At 34.6% G+C, this 23,460-nt stretch overlaps 1 protein-coding gene across 1 annotated transcript; it reads right to left on the bottom strand.

The window, feature by feature from the left end:
* Nucleotides 1-16,028: 16,028 nt before the first annotated feature.
* LOC138886995 (uncharacterized) lies at nucleotides 16,029-17,102 on the bottom strand. The gene has a single exon (XM_070168701.1). The coding sequence runs from the start codon at nucleotides 17,100-17,102 to the stop codon at nucleotides 16,029-16,031; it is 1,074 nt and encodes a 357-aa protein (XP_070024802.1).
* Nucleotides 17,103-23,460: the final 6,358 nt, after the last annotated feature.

The following is a 23,460-nucleotide window of genomic DNA, read 5'->3' on the forward strand; positions in this document are numbered from 1 at the left end:
AAATGACCCAAAGGTGGCTGTTTATGCAAAGTCAGCCTTCCGGCGTTCCTTTCGGTCGGCTATTTATGACAAAACAACATCACCTGACTTATTCATGACTTTTTTATCGTTTTCAAATTAGCAAACTCAATATTGCAAACACGGCCTTTCAACATCTCGGGGACGAAAATTTTTAAGGCTGAGTGGGTCAACTGGATCAAAATCCTAAAATGACCCAAAGGTGGCTGTTTATGCAAAGTCAGCCTTCCGGCGTCCCTTTCGGGAACATTCGGCTATTTATGACAAAACAACATCACCTGACTTCTTTATGACATATTATTTTTATTATTATTTATTTGTTTTTGGTTATTTTAGCAAAAATGGGGGTTGGACCCGATGAGGGTTGCCTACGTATCTCACATCCGGTGAGAATCAAACCCGCGTAGTTCGGGTAATCCCGAATAAAGTAAATAAACTAACCCTTTTATTTAATTTTATTTTTTGAAGGAAAGACTTATAAAGAAGAAAGAAAATATTTTTGGAATTTTACTTTTAATGAAAGATATGCTTACGAAAATATTTTTTGAATTTTGAATTTTCTTTTCAATGGAAAAGAAAAAGGAAAATATTTTTGGATTTTTTTTATTATATATATTTTTTATCGTTTTTTTAATAATTAAAAAGACTTTCTAAAGAAGTCAATAATGGAAAATATTTTTGGATTTTTTTGTTTTGAAAATTGGGGGTATAAAGAAACTTTTCTAGACTTTTTGGCAAGACAAATATTTTTTGCAACATTTAAAGATATATATATATTTTTTGGAAATAAAGAAAAACTTTTGGATATATATATATATATATATATATATATATATATATATATATATATATGCAATAAATAATGAAACCGCTTTCAACGCCCGACTCTTTTATTTTTTTTATTTTTTTGACATTTTCATAAACAAATAAATAAAAATAAAAACATTTTTTTAAAAATAAGATTCTTTTTTATTTTCATTTTCATGGCAAGACAAACTATTTTTTTCTATATTTTTTTGAACAACAAGACAGAACAACGATTTTTTTTTCTTCTATTTTTTTCTTTGCTTTTAATAAAACAAACTAATAAGACATTTTTGTTTTTTTCATTTTCTCAAAATTTCGGCAGAGTTTTGACAGTATTTGGGCATTTGTTTTTTTTTCAAAAAATAAACAATCAATTCTCTAACTGCTATTTTTTTTTTTCAATTTCGAAATATTATTCCTGATATTCACAAGTCAGTCAACACACAAGTCCGAATCAAATTAATGCGCAAGTAGTAACAAGTAAGATGCATCAGGATGGTCATTTTCATTTTTGGTGCACCTGTCCTAGACAGACCCAACCCCTGTGTTGAGCCTCCAAAGTCAGATGCACGTGATGCAAACAAACGTTCCTACTAGGGATCCGGCATGTGGCTTTGTTATACTAGGTTCAGAACCTGGGTGTTTGTTCTAGACCTGGCTTACCCGAGCGGACAGCTCGAGCCGAGGGGGGGTAGCGTACCGGGAATACAGAAGCTTCACCGGCTTAGCAACTTGTCCGAACCTCGTTCTAAATTGGGATTTGACACTATACAGAAAAGAAGTCGTACGAAGTACACCCTTCTTCATGATTTAGAAGACTCAGAGAGGAGATGGGTTTCGGCACAGTTTATACACAGTTCACGTAATATCAAAGCGGTAAAAGCAGCATTTAGCACATTAGGCTCAAACATGTAAAAATCAGATAAAGCAAAATATAACAATTTATCTAAGCTCGATTTTCTAACCTTGAACCAGTGGTTCTGGGCCACGTCCCCAGCAGAGTCGCCAGAGCTGTCACACCTCCTTTTTCCGTACCCGCGAGGGTACAAGGGAGTTTTTTCCAATTAAAGGACAATCGAAACGGGATTGGTTTGTTTATTTCAGAGTCGCCACTTGGGAGTTTTAGGGTGTCCCAAGTCACCAATTTTAATCCCGAATCGAGGAAAAGAATGACTCCATATTACAGTCTGCGTACCAGAAATCCGGATAAGGAATTCTGTTAACCCGGGAGAAGGTGTTAGGCATTCCCGAATTCCGTGGTTCTAGCACGGTCGCTCAACTGTTATATTCGGCTTGATTATCTGATTTTATACAAATATGAACTTATGTGCAAATTTTAACTTTTTACCGCTTTCATAATTGTTATTATTATTTTCTACAAGGAATTGCAACGTTGTGAAAATATATCCCGAACCGCGTTACAATCAATGTACCCGTGGTCGTCGACACATTTTGACTCTATTGAGATTTGGATTTGGGTCACATCAATGTGCACCCGTGTTTAAGAAGGTTAAATTATTAAAGGTGCGCCTAAAGCAACTAGCGTATTGTTATTTTGGGAAGGCCGTAAAATTCGCTAAACGGCCTGTCCCGAATTCTAAGTATTTTAATATATACATTTAGAGGGCCCCGCAGCTTGTGCATTTTTGTTTGTCGAGGCTCGTCTCATTTTTATTTAAAAGGATAAACCTACAGTGACTATATTTTCCTATTAAGTTCGTCTCTAAAATAAAAGAAAATCTCTTAATTAATTACATGCTAAAAACGTAACTTATTAATTATTAGTTTACGGCTAATGCGAATGGAAAATTGCGACCGAGTTTGTACAAAGAAAAACTGCTTTCATTCTATATTCTATTATTCAATAATACTAAAACGTGAGATTGACACACCATAATATCAAAACAGATTAACTATTCTTTGATTAATTTAAACTAACATTATTAGATGAAGAAGTTATACATATGTGACATCGTTACTAATTTAATCAATCAACTACATTTTTATACAAAGAAAAGAAAATTATATTCAACCACAAATCTAAACAGGAGGAATTCAACAGGAACAAAGCCTGATTAATATTTCATTTTTGCTTCAAGCCGAGATTGTACAAATGTGTACCTGGAAACAGCAGTACAAGAACAAAAGAAGGAGAAGTCAGCAGCAGTAATAACACAGCAACAGCAGATTCAGCAACACCGCAAACCAGTACAGTAGGAATAGCAGAAAACCCAGGAGACTATAAACGACTCCAAGTATAGAGAAGAAGTAAAAGGCAGGAAGGTTCTGACTATTTCAGATCTTAAGCGAGGCAATGAAGCAGTAACTATTCTTTTTCAACTTCAAAACTCTCCAAAATGAATTCTGCCCCTGTATATTCAGTGTATCCAGAATGTATATCGGGTGTATACTTCTCACTCCGCCCCCTCTTTTTTTCTTCTCTCTATCTAGTTTTTCCTCTTTTTTTTCCACCCCTTCTTCCTAAATTTTCTCTTCTATTTATAGCAAAATTTTCGAAATTTTCAGATTTGTTTTTTATTATTTTTATTATTTTTTTAATTAAAAGAAATCCCACTTACAAATTGCTTTTATTTTTTTAGAAAAAGAAATCCCACCTTTATTTACTTTTATTTTTAAAATTCCAACTTTAATTACTTTATCTTATTTAAAATCCCACTTTTTATTTTTTTAAAAGAGAATCTCACTTTATTTAACTTTTCTTTAAAAAACAAACCACTATCTTTTCTTTTTCTTTTAAAAATGCTACTTTCAATTACTTTAAATTTTTTAAATTTTCAGATACCTTTATATTTATTTTTTAATTCCAACCTTCTTTTACTTTTAAATTTTTTTAAAAATTTCCATATATTTTTTTTAAATTTTCTACATTCTTTTACTTTTTTTTTTAAAAAAAAGAGAATTTCACCTATTTTTACTTTTATATATATATTTTTTTATTCAATACTTCCCTTTTTCTTATTTTTTTTAAATCATTTCCGAAATTATTATATATTATTTTTTAAAAAAAAAATAAAAAAAAAAAAAAATATTTTCGGATTTTTTATATATATAAAAAAAACAAAAAATAAAACTATTAATAGTGATAATTCACCTTTTATTTTTTATTTTTTTGGTTTTGTTTTGTGTTGGACAAAAATGAAGATGGGGTGTTGGGTTAATGGAGCGGACCGGGTCGACCCGGTTTGAAACGGACCGGGTCATGGGGAAAGTTGGGCAATTATTTGGGCCTGTGGTTTGAAATTGAAGAAGTGGCCCAATCCGATTTTTCTTTGTATTTTTGTTCTCTTTTCTTCTTTTATTTTTCTAAAACTAAATTATAAAAGTACTTAAATTATTATTAAGAACTAAATTAAGTTATAAAAGCGCAAATTAACTTCCAATAACAATTAACGCACAATTAAGTAATAATTAAGCATAAAATTGTTCATTTGGACATTAAATGCTAAAAATGCAAAAGATGCCTATTTTTGTATATTTTAATTTTTGTAAACAAATTTAATTACTAACAATTGTAGAATTAAATCCTACATGCAAAATGCGACATATTTTGTATTTTTTATTAATTTAACAAATAAACATGCATAAACAAACATACAAATAGTTACACAAAATATCACAAAAATTGCACACCAAGAAAAATTATTTTATTTTTGAATTTTTTGGGAGTAATTCTCATATAGGGCAAAAATCACGTGTTTACAACGCTTTTATGACATCACTAGTAAATATATCCGCACTTCGCGCGGTTAAATTAACGACATGATAATTTTTCTAATACCGAAATATTAAAAGAGTTGCCGGTAGTAGATACTTAATTTTTTTTACCTCCATCTCAATTGTTTTCTTAAAATTTCTAATTGATACGTTTAAGTTAAATACTTCTATTTTCAAAATTTAAGAATTTAGTAAATCAATATTTATTTAATTTTACTTTTCCTTACCTTTTTAAAAAGAAAAAAAATAGTTCTAATTCTCGAAAAACAAAAAAAAAAAGCAAAGCAAAAATAGTTTATCATTTAATACTTCTCATTACCTTAACATTTTGATTTTTTTTTTTCATCCGATGGCATTTTTGAATTCTCGTTTCCCTTTTTGTCATTTTTCTTGTTGATAATCTATCCTTTGGTTTTAATCTTTTTTTTTTTTTTTTATCGTTTTTCATTTTGATAATTTCATCCTACCTCTTTTCCTTATACTATTTATTTTAATTCTTTCTAACATTATTTTCCGTTCCCACCTTTCCTCAGCTTCTATTTATTTTTTCACCGTGGTTACCTTTTTTATTACTTCTTCCTTTTTTCTCATATTATACCATTCAATCCCTCCAATGCAATAAAAAGTCGATATCCTTCCTTAAATAATCTAAGTCAATTCTCCTTTCTGCTCTTACTAATTAAGTCAATTTATCTCTTAATGAATTTTTTTTTATCACTACTAGAATTCTGGGAAAAAGAGACCGCAAAAAGCGACCAACGGCTAAATAGCGACCAAAATGCGACCAAAAGTGCCTGGTAGCTATATTGATGGTCCCTTTTATTTAGGGACCAAAGTTGGTCGCTAATTGTGAGCACATGATTTTTGTTTTACGCGACAATCGCTCCAAAAGAAATAAAAAAATAACAAATGGTCCTGCTGTACAAGTTTTGGATTTTATGTGGCATATTTGTTAGTTATCTGTAATCTCGTCCGTGTTTATTTTATTCAAAAAATATATATAAATAAAAAAATGTGTGCATATTTCATTTTATTTTTGTCATTAAGTGATGTTAGTATAATTAAATATTAATTGTATGTAAATTGTTGTTTATGGTTTTATATGGTATTATTTGGCAAATTAATTTAAGAAATTCAAAAGAAAAAATAATAAAAAAAAAAGAAGAAAGAGTTTTCGGACTTGGGCCAGTCCAATTTTAAACAAATTGGCCCAAACAACCCAACCCAAAACCCCATGTGAACCCGGTCCAGACCAGCTGGCCTCAGAGGGCGTTCCAAACGACACCGTTTTGATCTGGGCCGTTGATCTCAGATTGATCAACGGCCAAGATCACATTTCCCATACCCACGAACAAACCCGACCCGTTCAACCCCAGACCGACCCCAACCCTTTGCACTTGAAACGACACCGTTTCCCATTAGCTGAAGGATCCTGGCCCTTCATCGTGTCTCATCCGACGGCCAGGATCCATTCGTCCACTAACTATATAAGCCTACAATCATACCCCACGCCCCATCCAAACACCCCCTACCTTCCATCGTCCTCACCACAGACCCTTTTGAAACCCTAGCCGCCCTCTTTTTCCTTCACCATTAATTTCGGCGGCATGAACGCCGGTGGCCTTCACCTTAACACCCTAGGACCACCTTGACACCGTGAACATGAATCCACCAACCGTTCAGCTCGAATCCCATCCCACCTTCTCGAATATTCATTTGAAGATTCGAGTCAAAACTCGATCTACACCGATCTGCCCTAGATTCGTACCAGACAGTCCCCGGACCTCCCTCGTGACCAAACCATGCTTGGTTTGGTCCGAATCTAACCAAGGAAACCCAAAACCCAAATCTGCCCTCTAAGAACCCTAGGTTTCCTCGTGACTGATCCGTGTCTATTTGAGCCAAGTGATTAGGGTCTAATGGACCCTAATCGAAGTGTTTCTCATTTGAGAAACACTTCTATTAAAGTCCGTTCAACCCCAAGAAAGATCTGTTTGAATCCAAGACAAGGTTGTCTGATTTTTTCAAGTTTCGAGGTAATTTTTGTTTTTCTTTTTCAGTTCGTTCTGTCTGTTGTATTTGAATGTCTGTTTGTGTGTCCAGTTGTTTGTTTAATTTGTGTCCTTAAAATTTTTATCAACTGTTTCTGTCCATCTCTGTTTTGATTGAATCTTTCTTTCATTTACTGGTGATGTGTGTGTGGGTAAACTGTATAGTCAATGGAATTTGAAACTGCTCGATTAATCAGTCCCCGAGGTCGTCTGTGTTTTGACATTGCAATCTGAACACCTTTGTTAATACTGTTAGATTTCTGATCATGGTTTCGATTGTACATGTTATGATTAGTATGGTCGAGTCGACATATGTCGTCAATTAGTTTCAGCTGTCTGAACAATAACAAATTGACCTGCTTCTGTTAAGCATTACCTGAATCAATTAGGAACTGAGTTTAGTTACTTATAGTTGTTAATTTGAATCAGAAATGTAAAAGGAATGTTTTTGTTTAGTTACAGTCTGAATTGGAGGGCATGTGCACTTGTGCCCAACATGTGTTCTGCATAAAGGCCTTTGTTAAGTTTAAAATAGTTTGACAGCATATGCTGTCAGATTATATTCTGCTGCCCATATTCTGCTTTAGTTCAGAAATAATAAACCTTACTTAAAAGGTAAGTCTGCCAGGGAATATCATGGGGGTGTGTTTTTATTTAAATAGTAAGTGGAAACTGAAAAGAAGACATCACATGGGAGGGGTTTTCTGATTGATGAACAGGCTGTTAAAGGGCTGAGTTTTAGGCTTATAAGAGAGGGAGAACTTCCATTTGAGGGGGAGGATATATTAAAAAAGAAGGGGATACACATTGAGAGATACACACACACAAACACACATAGGGAACTCAGACTGGACTGGGGGCTGGGATTTTCAGAATAGATAGAAGAACTGAAAAGACAGAGAGATTTCTGGACTGAAAATTTAGACTGGTTTTCTTTGGATTATTCAAAAGAGATACATAGAGAGATAGAGAGATCACAAAAGAGAATATACAGACACAGATACAAGAGAGAAAAGATATAGAAAAAATCAGGAACTGTTTCTTCACAGTGTTGTCTGGATTTCATTCGTTCTTCTACTAGATTCAATCGATTCTGATCCTTCCAAATTTAAACTGAGTTTCACTGGTTGGTTCGCATTGGTTTATTTCCTGAAGTTTGGTCTATCTGGGGTTTCTATTTTCACTGCCTTGTTTGCTACCTGCTGTTACATGTTGCTGTTTGGTGTTGCTCCTAGTGTTACTCTGCTGACTTCTCTTCTTCTTCAACTGCAAACACTTCCAGGTACACATTTCGAATCTGTCTGATGTAACTGATGTCGCAATGAAAGTTTGAATCGAAAGATCTGAAGGAATTATAATCATCTGTTGCTTTACTTACAAATTTTTATAAATGTTGTTAGGCTGTGCAAATTTTAGTCTGTTAGTCCAATAGAGGATACATTAGTAAATCTGTACTTAATTGAAGCTTATGCTGATCTGAAACCGCGACATTTGACTTATTTAGTAGTATACAGGATGTGAATATAATTCATGGAATGTGCAACTATTTAATACGATTATTAAATTCAAACTCACTTTTAACATGCTTTGAATAGGTAAGGGCAAATGGCTGTTAAATCTAGCCAAATATAATACAATTTTTAAATCCCCAAGTTTCAACTTCCTTAGGCAGTTTATAGGACGAGTTTTGAACATCATCAGTAACATCCTTTAATAAGGAATTCTACTAATCCTGTTTAAGCAAGTTAATTTAAATTCTAACTTAAGGATGTTTGTTTGGATTAAGTGTTGTATTTCGTCAATCTCTTATGTAATTTCTTTGTCAAATTAAAGCATTTTTCGTGAGGTATAACGTTTCTTCACTTTGTAAATAGTTAATCAGAAATTGATAAGAATCCGGATTTAGTTAAAAAGCATGTAAGTAAATTAGCACGTACCTTTTCCCGTTATTGTTCGAGACAAGCGTAATAGAAATGCAGTCACTTTAGGATATGCTTTTAAAATAGTGAGATGAGCCTCGCCAAATAAAAATGTAAATTGCGGGGCCCTCAATAACTAACCATAATAAGTACGTAGAATTTGGGACATGCCGTTTAGTGAATTTCATTGCCTTCCCCAAAGATAATAACACGTTAGGCTCTTTAGGCGCGACTTAATTAAATTACATTCTTAAATTCGGGTGCGCATTTATGTGACCCAAATTCAAATCTCAACGGAGTCGAAATGTGTTAACAACTATGGGTGCATTGATTGTGACGTGGTTCGAGATGCATTTTCACGACGTTGCAATTCTATAAAAATAAATGATAATAATAAAAGCGGTTTAAACTTAATAGAAGCACATAAGTCACAACATGTATTTAAATCAGATATTTAGTTATTATAACAATTTAAGCGACCGTGCTAAAACCACGGGATTCGAGGGTGCCTAACACCTTCCCTCGGGTCAACAAAATTCCTTACTTAGAATTTTTGGTTCGCAGACTTCATTTGGAAAAGTCGAAAATTTCCTCGATTTGGGATTCAAGATAAACCGGTGACTTGGGACACCAAAAGCCAAACCTTTCCCAAGTGGCGACTCTGAATTAAATAAATGATCCCATTTCGAATATTGTCACTTAAATTGGAAAAACTCCCTTGCGCATTTAACCCTTCGGGGCGGGCGCGCAAAAAGGAGGTGTGACACTAATTAGCGACCAACTTTGGTCTCTAAGCTAAATGGACCCATTTTTCCGGATATTGACTATAGAAACCAACTTTGGTCGCTTTATTAATTTAATAATATAAATTTGGCGACCAAAGTTGGTCTCTAAATAAAAAATACATTATTTATTTATTTATTATTAATCACTAAAAAGCGACCAACTTTGGTCTCTAAACCAAATACTATATTTTAAAATCTGGAAACTAGAGACCAATTTTGGTCGCTTTTGTATTCAATTATTTATTTATTTTATTAAACTAGCGACCAACTTTGGTCCCTAAATACATGGATTTAATTTATTTTTTAAATATTAGCGACCAACTTTGGTCGCTATATCACCAGAAATTTTATTTTTTTAATGAAATAGCGACCAAGTTTGGTCGCTTTTTGTAGAAATCTGGGTAAATAGCGACCAAAGTTGGTCGCTATTCTCCAGAAAATTATTTTTTTAACATGAAAAGCGACCAAATAGAGACCAACTTTGGTCGCTTTTCTGTGTATTATTTTGGCGGAAACTGCCTGTTTTTGCAGCTACACCACCTGCGAGCCATATCAATTTCCTAAATAGGCATTTTATGCCAACAACAACAACAATAAAAAGCAATTAAAAGTAGCAAAGAATAAAGTTCAATAAAACTAACACATTAAGCTAACAAAACTAAGTTAACGCTTATTACAAGCCCATTCAAATTAAAGAGAACTAACACAATAGTAAATTGGTATGTAAATTAGTTCTAATACAATAGAACTAACACAATGTAAATTAGTTCTAACACAATAGAACTAACACAATAGTATATAAAGTACTGAAGGGGTATTCTTTCATCATCCTCGTCTGCAAGTTGGATTGCCTCGCTCGGTTCATTAGGTGGTTGACTGCATATGAATTCTCCCACGTCAGATGTGAAGTAAATTGAACCTATATGAAAAATTATATTGAATTAGTATTTCAAAATTTATATAAAAGAAAATCAAAATATTTAATGAAAAGTAAAAAACTTACATGTATGTAGTCGAGGCTCGACCTTCCTTTCTGAATCAGTCTCTTTCTTCTTCTTTACAATACGAGTTTCATTGAATAACTCATCTTGCTTCATTGGCATCATAAAGTTGTCTGGTGGCTTTGGTGATTATCCTCGTGGTACTATTACTCGAGATGAACTTTGATACAGAGAATAACTTGGATACGGTACATGACGGAGTGTGTCTTTGATCAATTGTTTATCTCATTAGCTACAATGATAATAAGAAGGCAACGACATGTGTTTCAAAAAAGTAATGGTGTAGGTAGGATTTAACATTTCCTAAGTAGATAAATGAGGTTATAGAGGAATTCTGTACTTCATTTTCCATGAGGAAAAGAAGTTTGATTGAGAGTGACAAGGTTGATGAAGACAAATGGTTTTCCGTTAGTCGTTGTAGTTCCCATAAAACGTGGATCATAAGACTTTATGATGACAAAGATTATAGGAAGTTTTGTGCTCAACTTTCTTCTAAGTCTGATCCGTACAAGCTTAATGTGATATTGGATGATATTTCTTCAGATTCAGACAATAATTTGACCGACAAAAGTATGGAAATGCTCTTAAAAAGAATTAAAGGTAAAACGTTTTTCTTGGTCGAGAAGGAAGCTGAAAAATATTTTACCTTTAATTATTTTTAAGATCATTTCCATACTTTTGTCGGTCAAATCATTATCTGAATCCGAACCAATATCACATTAAGCTTGTACGGATCAGACTCGAAAGAAAGTTGAGTACAAAACTTCCTATAATCTCTGTCATCATAGAGTCTTATGATCCCCATTTTATGGGAACTGCGACGACCAATGGAAAACCATCCGTCTTCATCAACCTTGTCACTCTCAATCATACTTCTTTTCCTTATGAAAAATGAAGTACATAATTCCTCTATAAGCTCTTCTTTTATCTACTTAGGAAATACTAAATTCCTACCTACACAATCACTATTTGAAATACATGCCATTGCCTTCTCATCATCATTGTCACTAATGAGAATAACAATTAAAGGCACATTCTGCCAGGTACTTTATCTTAGTTATTCTTGGTGGAAGTTCCATTGCATGTCTAATAATGTCATCAACCTCTTCTACAAAATCCTCCCGCAATCTAAAATTCCAAAACATAAACCAAAATTTCAATTCATATCCTAAAGGTTCAACTCATACCTAAAAGGTTCAATTTATATCCTAAAGGTTCAACTCATACATAAAAGCTTCAATTCATATCCACAAAAGTTCAAGTCATATCCTAAAGGTTCAACTCATACATAAAAGCTTCAATTTATATCCTAAAAGTTATATTCATATCCTACGAGTTTAAACTTAAACTAAAAGTTCAATTTATATCCTAAAAGCTTCAACTCATACCTAAAAGGTTCAATTCATATCCTAAAAATTCAACTCATATCCTAAAAGGTTCAATTTATATCCACAAAAGTTCAAGTCATATCCTAACGGTTCAACTCATACATAAAAGCTTCAATTTATATCCTAAAAGTTATATTCATATCCTACGAGTTTAAGTTCAATTTATATCCTAAAGGTTCAACTCATACCTAAAAGGTTCAATTCATATCCTAAAAATTCAACTCGTATCCTAAAAGGTTCAATTTATATCCTACAAGTTCAATTCACAAGAACAAAACCTAAAAACTATAAGTTATATTCGTATCCTACGAGTTTAAACTTAAACTAAAAGTTCAATTTATATCCTAAAAGTGGGCGACTCGTTGTACTCAAACAAGAGCCACGCAACGATTCGCTTAAGGCCTTAAACATTAACATTGTCTTGAACTTTAAGAGAAAATCCAAATATACTATCATGTGTCTATATTAAATATCTACCTATAAACTAATCAAGATTAAACTAAAAGTTCAATTTATACCCTAATATATATCTACCTATGAATCAAGTCTTTGACGTTAAATTAGTATCTATTGCTTACTAAAATATTGAAGGAGAAATACTCAATAAAGCCTAGCCTAAATATTCAACCCATACCCTAAACCCTAGATTTCTATAAAATGTTAAATAATGATAAATACAATCTAAACCCTAGGTTTCTATAAAATACAATATTAAATAATCAATTGAAACACTAATTCTAGGTTGAAACAATAAACAATTGAAACACTAATTGAAACCCTAGGCTTGTAATTCTAACCTTGAATTTTTAGGAGGTGGAGAAGGAGAGACGCAACAACGGCAGAGGCGACGGCGACGACGGCAGCTGAGCGGTGGTCGTTGGTGGCGTGGGTGGGGCCTGGTGGTGGGAGTTGGAAGGGGGGTGGGGTTTGAGTGTGAGAGAGAAAAGAGAGAGTTTGGGAATTTTTTAGAAAGAATGGGAAGGGATCCCGGTTTTGAGAGTTATGTAATTAAAATAACGACCAATGTTGGTCGCTATTTTGGTGGGTAAAACAGTTTTGAATTTTTAGAAATAGCGACCAACTTTGGTCGCTATATTCTGACCGTTTGACCAAAATAGCGACCAAAGTTGGTCGCTATTTCAAAAAAATAAATAAATAAATATATAAAAAATATATATATATATATATATATATATATATATATATATATATATATATATATATATATATATATATATATATATAAGCTGTATTCGATACGCTATTACCTAATACACTTATAGTTAGTGCATAGTATAGCGTATGTACATTATATATATAAGCTATATTCGATACGGTATTACCTCATACACTTATACTTAGTGCATAGTATAGCGTAAGTACATATATTATATATATATAAGCTGTATTCGATACGGTATTACCTAGTACACTTATACTTAGTGTATAATATAGCGTAAGTATATATATTGTATATATATAAGCTGTATTCGATACGGTATTACCTCATACACTTATACTTAGTGCATAGTATAGCGTAAGTATATATATATAAGTTGTATTCGATACGGTATTACCTAATACACTTATAGTTAGTGCATAGTATAGCGTAAGTATATATATTATATATATAAGCTGTATTCAATACGGTATTACCTCATATACTTATACTTAGTGTATAGTATAGCGTAAGTACATATATTATATATATAAGCTATATTCGATACGGTATTATCTCATACACTTATACTTAGTGCATAGTATAGCGTAAGTACATATATTGTATATAAGACACACACGCCCGCTTCGTAGTACTATTCATCCCTTGTATTACAAAATTATTAACGACTTACATTTATATTATTTACATAGTAACACAAAAGTGATTTTTAAATTTGACCATATAGAGACCTACTTTGGTCGCTAACTTTAAATGAATTTAATTTAGCGACCAAAGTTGGTCACTAAATGTACATGAATTTAAATTAGAGACCAAATTTGGTCACTAAAATTTAATCAGATTTATTTATATTTTATATAATATTTAATTAATAATAAAAATTGTTAAACGTTAGAACTGGGTCCCACATTGGCGACCAACTTTGGTCGCTAAATTTTGAATTATATTTATTTATATTTTATAATTTTTTTACATAAATATATATTTATTAAAATATTATAACTGGGTCCCACTTTAGCGACCAACTTGGTCGCTATCTTCTTATCCTTCAGTTAGTGACCAACTTTGGTCGCAAGTTTTAAATTATATATATTTATATTTTATAATTTTTATAAAATAATAATAAAATTATTAAAAAATTTGTGTGGGTCCCACTTTTGCGACCAACATTGGTCGCTAAACTCAGTGTATCTTTAACCAAGCAAGTCTGACCAGTCCAGTCAACAGTTTGACTAAATTTGCGTTCAAATAGCGACCAACTTTGGTCGCTAAATTATTTCAATTTTTTTTTATTGTTTTCGGTAGTTTGGCGACCAACTTTGGTCGCTTTTCTTAACAGACCAAATTTGGTCGCCAATATTTGGTCGCTTTTTGGCCGAATTCTAGTAGTGTATATTATATTTTGTACTACATAAAAAAGTCAAAAATCAATTTTTATATAATCTTAATTATATTTCCCTCTCATCCCCCCCTCTCTCTCACACATCTCTTCATAAAAGTAATCTGATGTTAAAAATAAAAGTTATATATTTAAATGTTTAACAAAATATAATATATAAAAAGTTGTAGCCAAAATACACATTTTTTTCTTTCTGTTATCTTCTTGTTTCATTTTCTTTCTAATATTTCATACTCTTAAATTCCTCCATAAAATCAGAAATCATTACCCTTCCTTAAATAACCATTCAATCCCAAAATTTTGCAGCAATGCTACATTGGGTGGCATTAGTTTAAGGGCATTAATACCACATCAGAGGTTAAACTTCTCCATGTACCATCCTATTTCACTGCTTATTTCTCAAATTTTTTCTTTTGATTTTCTATTTTTCGGGAGACATAACATCAAAATAATAGAAATAATGCAAGGGTAACACCTCCTGGGAGAAGATGCCCGAGGTGTATGATTTATACATGAAAGCTAGAAGCTAAAGAGAAGTCTTTACAGTGGAGATAGTAACTGCGTACTTTCTTTTTCATGCTCTTATCAAGCATATTACTGCTTGTACCGTTTATTGAGCGACGAATACTGGAACTTGATGCAAGTCTCATGTTCAAATCAGCATGTGCTTGTTTTAAGAGAATGAAATGAGATTTTGTGATTGTGAGAGTTTGATTATTTAATTTGAATCTTATCTCAGTCAGGATAGTACTCTTTTGGCTTGCACTGAAAATTCTTTCACTATTGTCTTACGTAGTTTTGACTTTGAAGCTTGTTTTTCTGTGTTGTCTTGTCGTAGTGAGTGGGACTAAGATCTTCATTGTTTGGTATTGATATAACATTTTAAGAAATCGAATACTAAAAATAACAAACCGAAATGTTTCAAAACCGTATGATAGCCCAGTCGTTTAGTCGTGTACATGGAATTTGGCATCCAAGTATGTTAGTGTAACATACTCATCATCTGTATGATAGCCATTTGTTTCCTAATTGGAGATTACTTTGTTACTGTCATAGAAATCATTAAAACTTAAAATAGAAAACGTGCCCATTTCCTGTGTGCGTAACTGTGTTAAAACAAAAATTAGAAAACTGTTAGAAGAATAAAGAAATGTATAAAATAATAAAGAATCAGAAATATTCCGAGTCCACAATTTTTCTTGTGTGTCCTTAAGGAATTTTAACCCCCTCACACGTTGCCAAGGTAATGGATTAAATCCTCCCAGGATAAAACGGAATAAACCTTCCTGCAACAGTGGCAATACAAACTGCAGGATACCAGCGAACTCAAAGAACGGAGCAAAATCACACTTACGAATTTGAGAGAGAGAGACTGCGAATTAGAATGCAGTATATTCAGAAAGAAAGAAGTTCTGGAGTTTTTTTCATGTCAAGAAGATGCAGCCTTGCCTCAGAATTTATAGGCAAATATCAGAAGAGGTGTCTGGAAAGGTGCCTTTTCAGAAAATACGCGGCCTGCCGCGGTTCTACCGCGATCGTGGCAGAACCGCGGCCAGAGAGGCTTTCTGAATCTAAACAATTGGCACTGACTGTAGAGCTGGTGGTTCTGATTCTGGATTAATAATGTGAGCCAAATAGGAGAGACACCCCTTACCGATCATTCGTTGTGCCTTAAGATAAGAAATAAACTTACCTACAAGCGATGCTGAACTACCCTTTCACTCTAAAACTTCTTCATTTGGAAATTAGAACCTGACTATCTTGGCATGACAATCTAACATGGCATAGCAGGAAGACAACCAATCCATACCCATGATCACATCAAAATCCACCATTTCTAACTCTATGAGATCAGCTTTGGTGTTGCGACCTTGGACTGAAACTATACAGCCTCTATAGACTATGGTGACTTTCACTGACTCGCCAACTGGAGTAGATACTAGGAATGGCTCACTAAGTTGTTCAGGTTCTAGTCCGAGGTTAATTGCAAAGTATGGAGTCACATATGAAAATGTTGAACCTGGATCCATTATGGCATAAGCATTATGTGAGCAGACTAAAAGTATACCTGTAATAACTTCTGCAGATGCCTCTGCACTCTGACGATCAAGTGTAGCAAATAAACGGGGTTGTCCCCCTCCCTGAGTAACTCGGTCTGCACCTCTGCCTGCTCCATGCCCGGACTGATTATGAGAACCACGAGCCTGAGGTGGTGCAACTACAGTAGCTGAGGAACTAGAAGGACGAGTTGATCCACCACTGAACTTACGTTGCAACTTTGGGCAGTTGGCCTTTATATGACCAATGTCTCCACAATGGTAGCAACCATGAAACCCGAGCTTGTACTGACCTGAATGTGGCCGCTTACATGTTCCACAAATACTTTGCTGGTGTGAATGTTGCTCAGCATGACTCTGGCTATGTGAGGATGATGTCCTAAAATTCTGATTCTGGCGAGACTGATTTCCATTACTCTGAGTACGTCTGAAGGAAGACCCACCACCTGACTGATGACTGAACTGAGCTGGTGCTAATGACTCCTTATTAGAGGAATTCCTTCCGCCTCCGCTGGATGTACCATTAAACCTGCCCGTTGTCCGGGATTTCTTGTTATGCTCTTTCTCTTCTCTCCTTTGTTGTCTGTCTTTTTCTAAGTGCTTGGCAAACCCCACAACAGATGAGAAAGCTATCATTCCTACCGCTGCAGCTGATGTCGTATCCTTAATGTGGTAAACCAAACCGCCAACAAACCTGCGAATCTTTGCTTTTTCTGTCTTAACCATGTGAGGAGCATGCTTAGCTAACCTTATGAATTCCATCTAGTACTCTTGCACACTTTTATTCCCTTGCGTGAGCTGTTCGAACTCTGTAGCCTTAGCTGCTATATCCTCTTCTGGGATAAAGTTAGCCATGAAGGCCTCTTCAAATTCTTCCCAAGTAGGTGGACCATCATCTTCATCTCTCTCTTTTCCCACATCTCAAACCAAGCGCCAGCCACATCTCTAAGCTGGTAAGCAGCCAGCTCCACAGCTTTGTCATCAAATACTTTCATCACTCGGAGGGCTTTCTTAACACCCTCCATCCATAACATTAGATCTTCATCAACTATAGAACCATGGAACACTTGAGGACTCAACTTCAGAAATTCATTCACTCTTGAGGGCTCAGAATTGTTCTGCCTATTTGTTTGAGGTGGAATCTTATCTCTTTTCTCGTTCTGGTTGGCCATAAAGGCCTTAAGCATCTCCATAGCACTGTTGACTGCATTGAACATCTGACCCACCTCTGGGGATATAGTTGTTTGAGTCGGAGCTGCTGTTGGGGTTGGCATTGGATCCTGAGGTACTTGCTCATCATGCTCCACCCCTTCTTCATGTTCAACCTGGGGTACTTGAACCCCCTTGTGGATTTACCCTTCCTTTTCTGAGTTCGAGCCTTTTTAGTTATGCCTTGAGCCACAATAGTAGCAATAGTTTCTTGAGCAGCATCCAGAGTGTCGGTGTCAGAGTTGCGAGTACGAGCCATTTCTGCGAGTTTTGGAGAAAAGAATACATTAGATAATTTCTTAGAGGTAGGCTCTACTACACGATCTAAAGTATGAAAAAAAAAGATTTTTCCTAAATGCTTGTAGCCTCCTGTTTATAAGTATGGTGCGCTTCATACACATAAACAAGACTCTACTAACACGGCTTCATAGACCCCTAGGACTCCATAAACCTGAGGCTCTGATACCAAGTTTGTCACGACCCATTTTCTAAACAAGCCGGGACCGGCACTCGATCACTAAACCTGACCGAGCGAACCATCTCTGCTGATCAAATCTATTATAACTTCAAACTTTATATGAAACAAGTTAATACTCCAACCAAATACTTTTGATTAATGTAAATATTTAAATAAATCAACTCCAAAACTTTATACGTACTAACTACCAAATTTATGCTAAGTTATTATAATAAAAAAAAACATCTAAATCTTAATCCATTGACTATGTCTATGAAGCGTCTACTGATAAACTGACGCACTGCTCAGGACATGAGATTTCCTGGCCAGGTCTCTAAATAAACAAAGAAATAGCTAAATGAAAATGACTCTAAGAATACTCCACGAACAAAAGCGGAGCTCACCAATATCACTGGAAGGGAAGGAAATCCTAACTCGTAACCTGCTCGCCTGCAAATCCAGTTCCTATGTTGTACCGCAGACCAACGTAGGTTCCCAAAAGAGAACGTCAGTACCATCCACTGTACTCAGTGAGTCTCAACAACAGGGGGAGAAACTTTAATAACATATACGTTACAAGCAAAGGTTCTAAATGCATGTAAAACATAAAGCTTATAAGAATAATTCTAAAATAATTGCATAATAGCAATTTATGAATATTCTAAAAGAAATTCTTTTCCTTTTTCTTTCTTTGAAAAAAAAATACTTCACTTTATACTTTGGGAGTTCCAACTATCCTGACTTAATTCTGTCTTAGTCACTGTGTGATCGGCACGGGTTCGATCCCAACCTGATCGAATAGGCCCAATCCACGAGGTGCCACTCGCTTCATGGTTCTCAGCGCTCATGTATCATACCTTAGCATGGCTAAGTAAATTCTCAGCAACGAGACCCTCGGCTCGTATGCTCCCTAATTTGGCACAAGTAGTTTCAGGAAGTCAACGCCTTGGTCAGGACCCTCGGCCTGGACGATGACCCCTTCTCAGAATAAAGGATACTCCCCAAAAATCTTTTCTTTCTAAAACTTCTTCTTGTGACTTTTCAAGTCTAAATCTTTACTTTTTTGGAACATTATGTACATGCTCATATTGGTGTCCTTAAATGTAAAGCATAGCATAAGAATGAAATAAACATATAAAAATATTTTCAAAGATTCTCTTCTTCATAATTTTCAACATGAAAATAGCATATAAGAACAACACAAAAATCTGAAAATTTAAGCACATATAGCATAATAGATCATCTAAACTTTTGCTAGAACAATTCTAAATTAATGGGTACTCACTCGCTCTAATTAAATAAAGATAAACTCTTTTAAGCAATTCATCAAACACCTTGTATGCGTGCTTTTGTGAGTTAAACCACTTTAGTAAAGGGTTATATCAACTCACCTCAAAACTCCTTGAGCCAATACGTAGACCCCAGTCCAATTGACACCAGTCAAACAATCGATTCTACAACAACTGGTGTATTTTGATCAATTTTAAAGTACTACACCTAATTATGAAATTTATTGATGATATAGAGGAAGAAGGGATTTAGCTATTCAATTCTTACCTATTACTACTGTAGGGTAATTGACAATAAGGGATTTTACATACCTGAGTTCAAGAATAAGTGAGTTGTGAAGAACCCTAGTATTTTTCGTTGCCTGCGTGCTCGGTTTCGTGAGCGAACAGAACTTAGTGTTCTGTTTTTTTTTCGTGGCCTCTGCTTTCTGCTTTTCACGATGGAAGTTTTTTGGTTAAGGCTTCAAGAGCCTTTGTCTTTAAGTGCCCATTTTATGGGTTTTTTTAGGCCCTTTTCCCTTTTTCTTTTTTGTAACTAATAATTAATGATACCCACCTTTAATAAATAATAATATTTTCCTAATTGTATATCCAATTATTTATGAGTGTGTGTGTGTGTATATATATTTATGTATATTCACTATTAACAAGATTAACAAGAAAAATAATAATAATAATAATAATAATTTAATTTTATAATTAGTGTATCTTGAAACTATTATAAATTTGAGGAGTGTTACAAAGAGTAGTTTCATTTTCAATTGAACTATTGCTACTTGTTTAATGAGAAGGAAAGCAGTGTAGAAATCAGACTAGATGTATATGACATTTATATTTGAATTCTTATCTAAATCAGGACGGTATTTGTTGTCGTTGTAACTGAAGTTTCTTATTCCAATATCTCTTTGTGATAGGGCAGTATTGCTCCTCGACCTAATTTTGACTTGAGTATTTTCCTTTGCTGCCTCATCTAGGTGAGTGTGTCCAATATCTTCATTATATTTTGGAAAAGCATCTTCTTTCTAGCTTGGTCAAGTGTGGGCATGATTCTCTACATGCAGCATGTACCCATTGTTGGCAATTCCAAACGGAGTGATAGGGCCATTGCCTATTGACAAGAAAAAACAGATTGTTACCTAAGATATCAGATACAAGCAAATTCTTTGAAAGTTGCTTCAGAAAACCAATTTACTTTCGGTGTGAGCTTTATTTCGGTTGTTTTGCCATAGTCATGTATGCGGAGTTCGGCATTGATTGACTCTTTACTTTTCCTGGGAGAATGGGGTGTATAAGAAAAGGAGAATCTGAAGTTTCCTCTGCATTACTTTACAAAATCAGCATATATGTTTAAATGTTCCAAGTAACTAGCCAATCATCTATATGATATCTGGTTTTTCCTAATTGGAGATTACTTCACAATTTTTCATCTTGCAAAGCGTGTTAGTTTCTTGTAGTAGACACTACCGAGTGAGGATCATAAGATGCTTTACTTTTTTTATGGCTGTTGATAATTTCTTCAGTTTTGAACTTCTAATTAGGGCGATGCATGATATTCAAAGGCTTATTTGTTGTAGAAGTGGGCATATGGCGTAAATTTCATTTTCAAGTCAAAGGTTCTTCGTGGTTAATGGACAAGTGAAGTCGTAGGCATAATAGGTTTTTTTGACACACTTACAAACATAATGGTTCTAAATGTTTCATGTATCTGTGGTTGTCAGTTCTGAAAAAAGCAATGGACAGTTGCTTTTAGTAGTAATGGCGCAAAAAAGCAACTCCTTTCCATCAGATTTCAGCTCTTTTACTCCACAGCTCCAGCGAATTACCATGCCAATGTATTGGTGGACTTTCTGGTGAACTCACTTGGCTTCTGCAACAAAGAAGCCATTTTTACAAGCTCCAAGGTAACTCGTTCGAGAATCCGAAATTATGAGCCACATTTGTTACTTGATCTCTTTGACAAAATGGGTATGAACAAAGCCCCGATCAAAAACCTTGTTTCTTCTTCCCCTGAATTGTTGTTTTCTCATATTGACAAAAACGTTAAGCCCATAAGGTCTTACAAGAACTTGGCTTATCTGGGCTGACCTTGCTCCTTTTATCAAAAAAAGCAATTTCTTGAAAAAAGGTTTGCGTACTGCTATAAGACCTAGTCTTGATTATCTTCTGAAGTTATTGGGTTGTCATGATTCTGTAGCTAGGGTTGTTAAGGGAGAGCCTAGATTGTTTTCCCATAATCTCCCTAAAGTAATACCACCCAATATATCATTGTTGCAATATTTTGGGTTTTCACGGGTGGATATTGAGAGGGATTTTCATATGCATCCTAGGTATCTGCATAGTAACACTTAGCAGATCGAGAGAGTTGTGCATCGACAAGAAAAGAATTTTCATATGCCTCGGGGGTTGGGGATGTTTTTTCATGGCATTGAAGTACTTTTGTCGCTAAAGGAATCAAACTTAGAAAGGAGATTAGATATTTTTCGGAGTTTTGGATGGTCTGATTCTGATATCTACGCAATGGTGCGAATCCTTCCTTACTGTTTGACTACATCAGAGGCTAAGATAAGACGCACATTGGAGTTTTTTATGATGGAATTGTGGTACAAGTCTTCTCATGCGCCACTTTTGAAGTACAGTTTGGAGAAGAGGGTTTGGCCAAGGAACGAGAAAATCTTGAATTTTCTTAAAGAAAACCAGCTGGTAAATGGGAAGCTAAGTCTTTACACTGTCGTGAAATGTTCCGAATCACGTTTTCTAGAGAAATATTGGTTCCTTTCAGGAAGAAGATGCCGAGATGTATGATTTATACATGAAAACTAGAAGCTAAAGAGAAGCTCTCACAGTGGAGATAGTGGCTGCAGAGCAACGACTGTCTGTTAGGTACATGATATTTAGCTTAAGGTATATATATTTTTACATATATCGCCTCATGTTTTACTCGTGTTTCATGGATTTCGGATGTAAAATATATTGATTTATATTATTCGTGATATTTTTATGTAGGAATCATCCGGAAGCAATTGGGGGTGAAAGATGCGAGATTAGAGCCAAAACGGAGAAAAACGGGAAAATGTTGAATTCCAGCTCCACAGGCAGCGCCCCACGCCACCTGTGCCATTTACAGAATATTTGATTTGTCAGCGCCAGTGCCCCACGCTGTCCTGGACGCTGGTGACGGGAATTTCTCCAACTTTGCCCCGGACAAAGTTATTTCGGTCCTAGGCCTACTAAACACGCCTATTTTGAGAGGAGGGACGCCACTTTGAAGAGAGAATACACACGAGAAACATCGGGGTGCAAGGATATCTCAGTTTTCTTCATCTTCTCTTAGTATTTTCAATTATCCAACACTTATGAAATTATTTGATAGTATCATGAGTGGCTACAACCCATAGTTCTGGGGTTGTAATTTAGTCATGAATATTGTTGTTTAATATTGACTTAACCTTAAGTATAATTCGCCAATATATGGTTGTTTTTTCAATTCCATGATTAATTGCTTAATTGTTTAGCCAACAATTAGGTTCTATTTACTATCTTTGCTAAGCTTGGGAAAGCCATGTTTAGATTAGAGAAGAATTGAAGAGAACACGATCTTAACTCGGGTCGGGGGGGGGGGGAGATTTGTGGTTAGGATAGGAATATACCTAGTCACCGTGCTTAATTAAATATCGTAATCTTAATGTATTCTTAACAGATTGATTTCATAGGAATATAGGCGTTAATCTATTTTTAATAGGTGAGTAGTACTTCAGGAGAAGGCTACGAGAGCTTTTGCTCAATTAATTAGCAACCATGAGTGAATTGTATGAAACGGAAAGTTAACTAGAACACAATAGAATTAGTGAATACACAACAATCATTTTGTTGCTTGATAATTTAGTTACTAGTTATAATTATTGTTTAGCATAATCACACTCTTGAACTTGAATTGGCTCGACTGAATAACAATCTTGCTGAATTTAGTGGGTTCGACAGTCAACTTATCATTCTATTACTTGTACGATCACGTATACTTGCGTGTGCGTTTGGGAGCAACAGTACAGTTCCTTGATAATATTGTACTTTCATTTTCGTTCTCTTGTCAAATCATATTACTGCTTGTTTACTTCTATGGCTGATGATCCATTACTGACCAACACATACTGGAAATTGAGGCCAGTTT

This window comes from Nicotiana sylvestris, chromosome 3 (assembly GCF_000393655.2).
Source record: "Nicotiana sylvestris chromosome 3, ASM39365v2, whole genome shotgun sequence".
Lineage (NCBI taxonomy): Eukaryota > Viridiplantae > Streptophyta > Magnoliopsida > Solanales > Solanaceae > Nicotiana > Nicotiana sylvestris.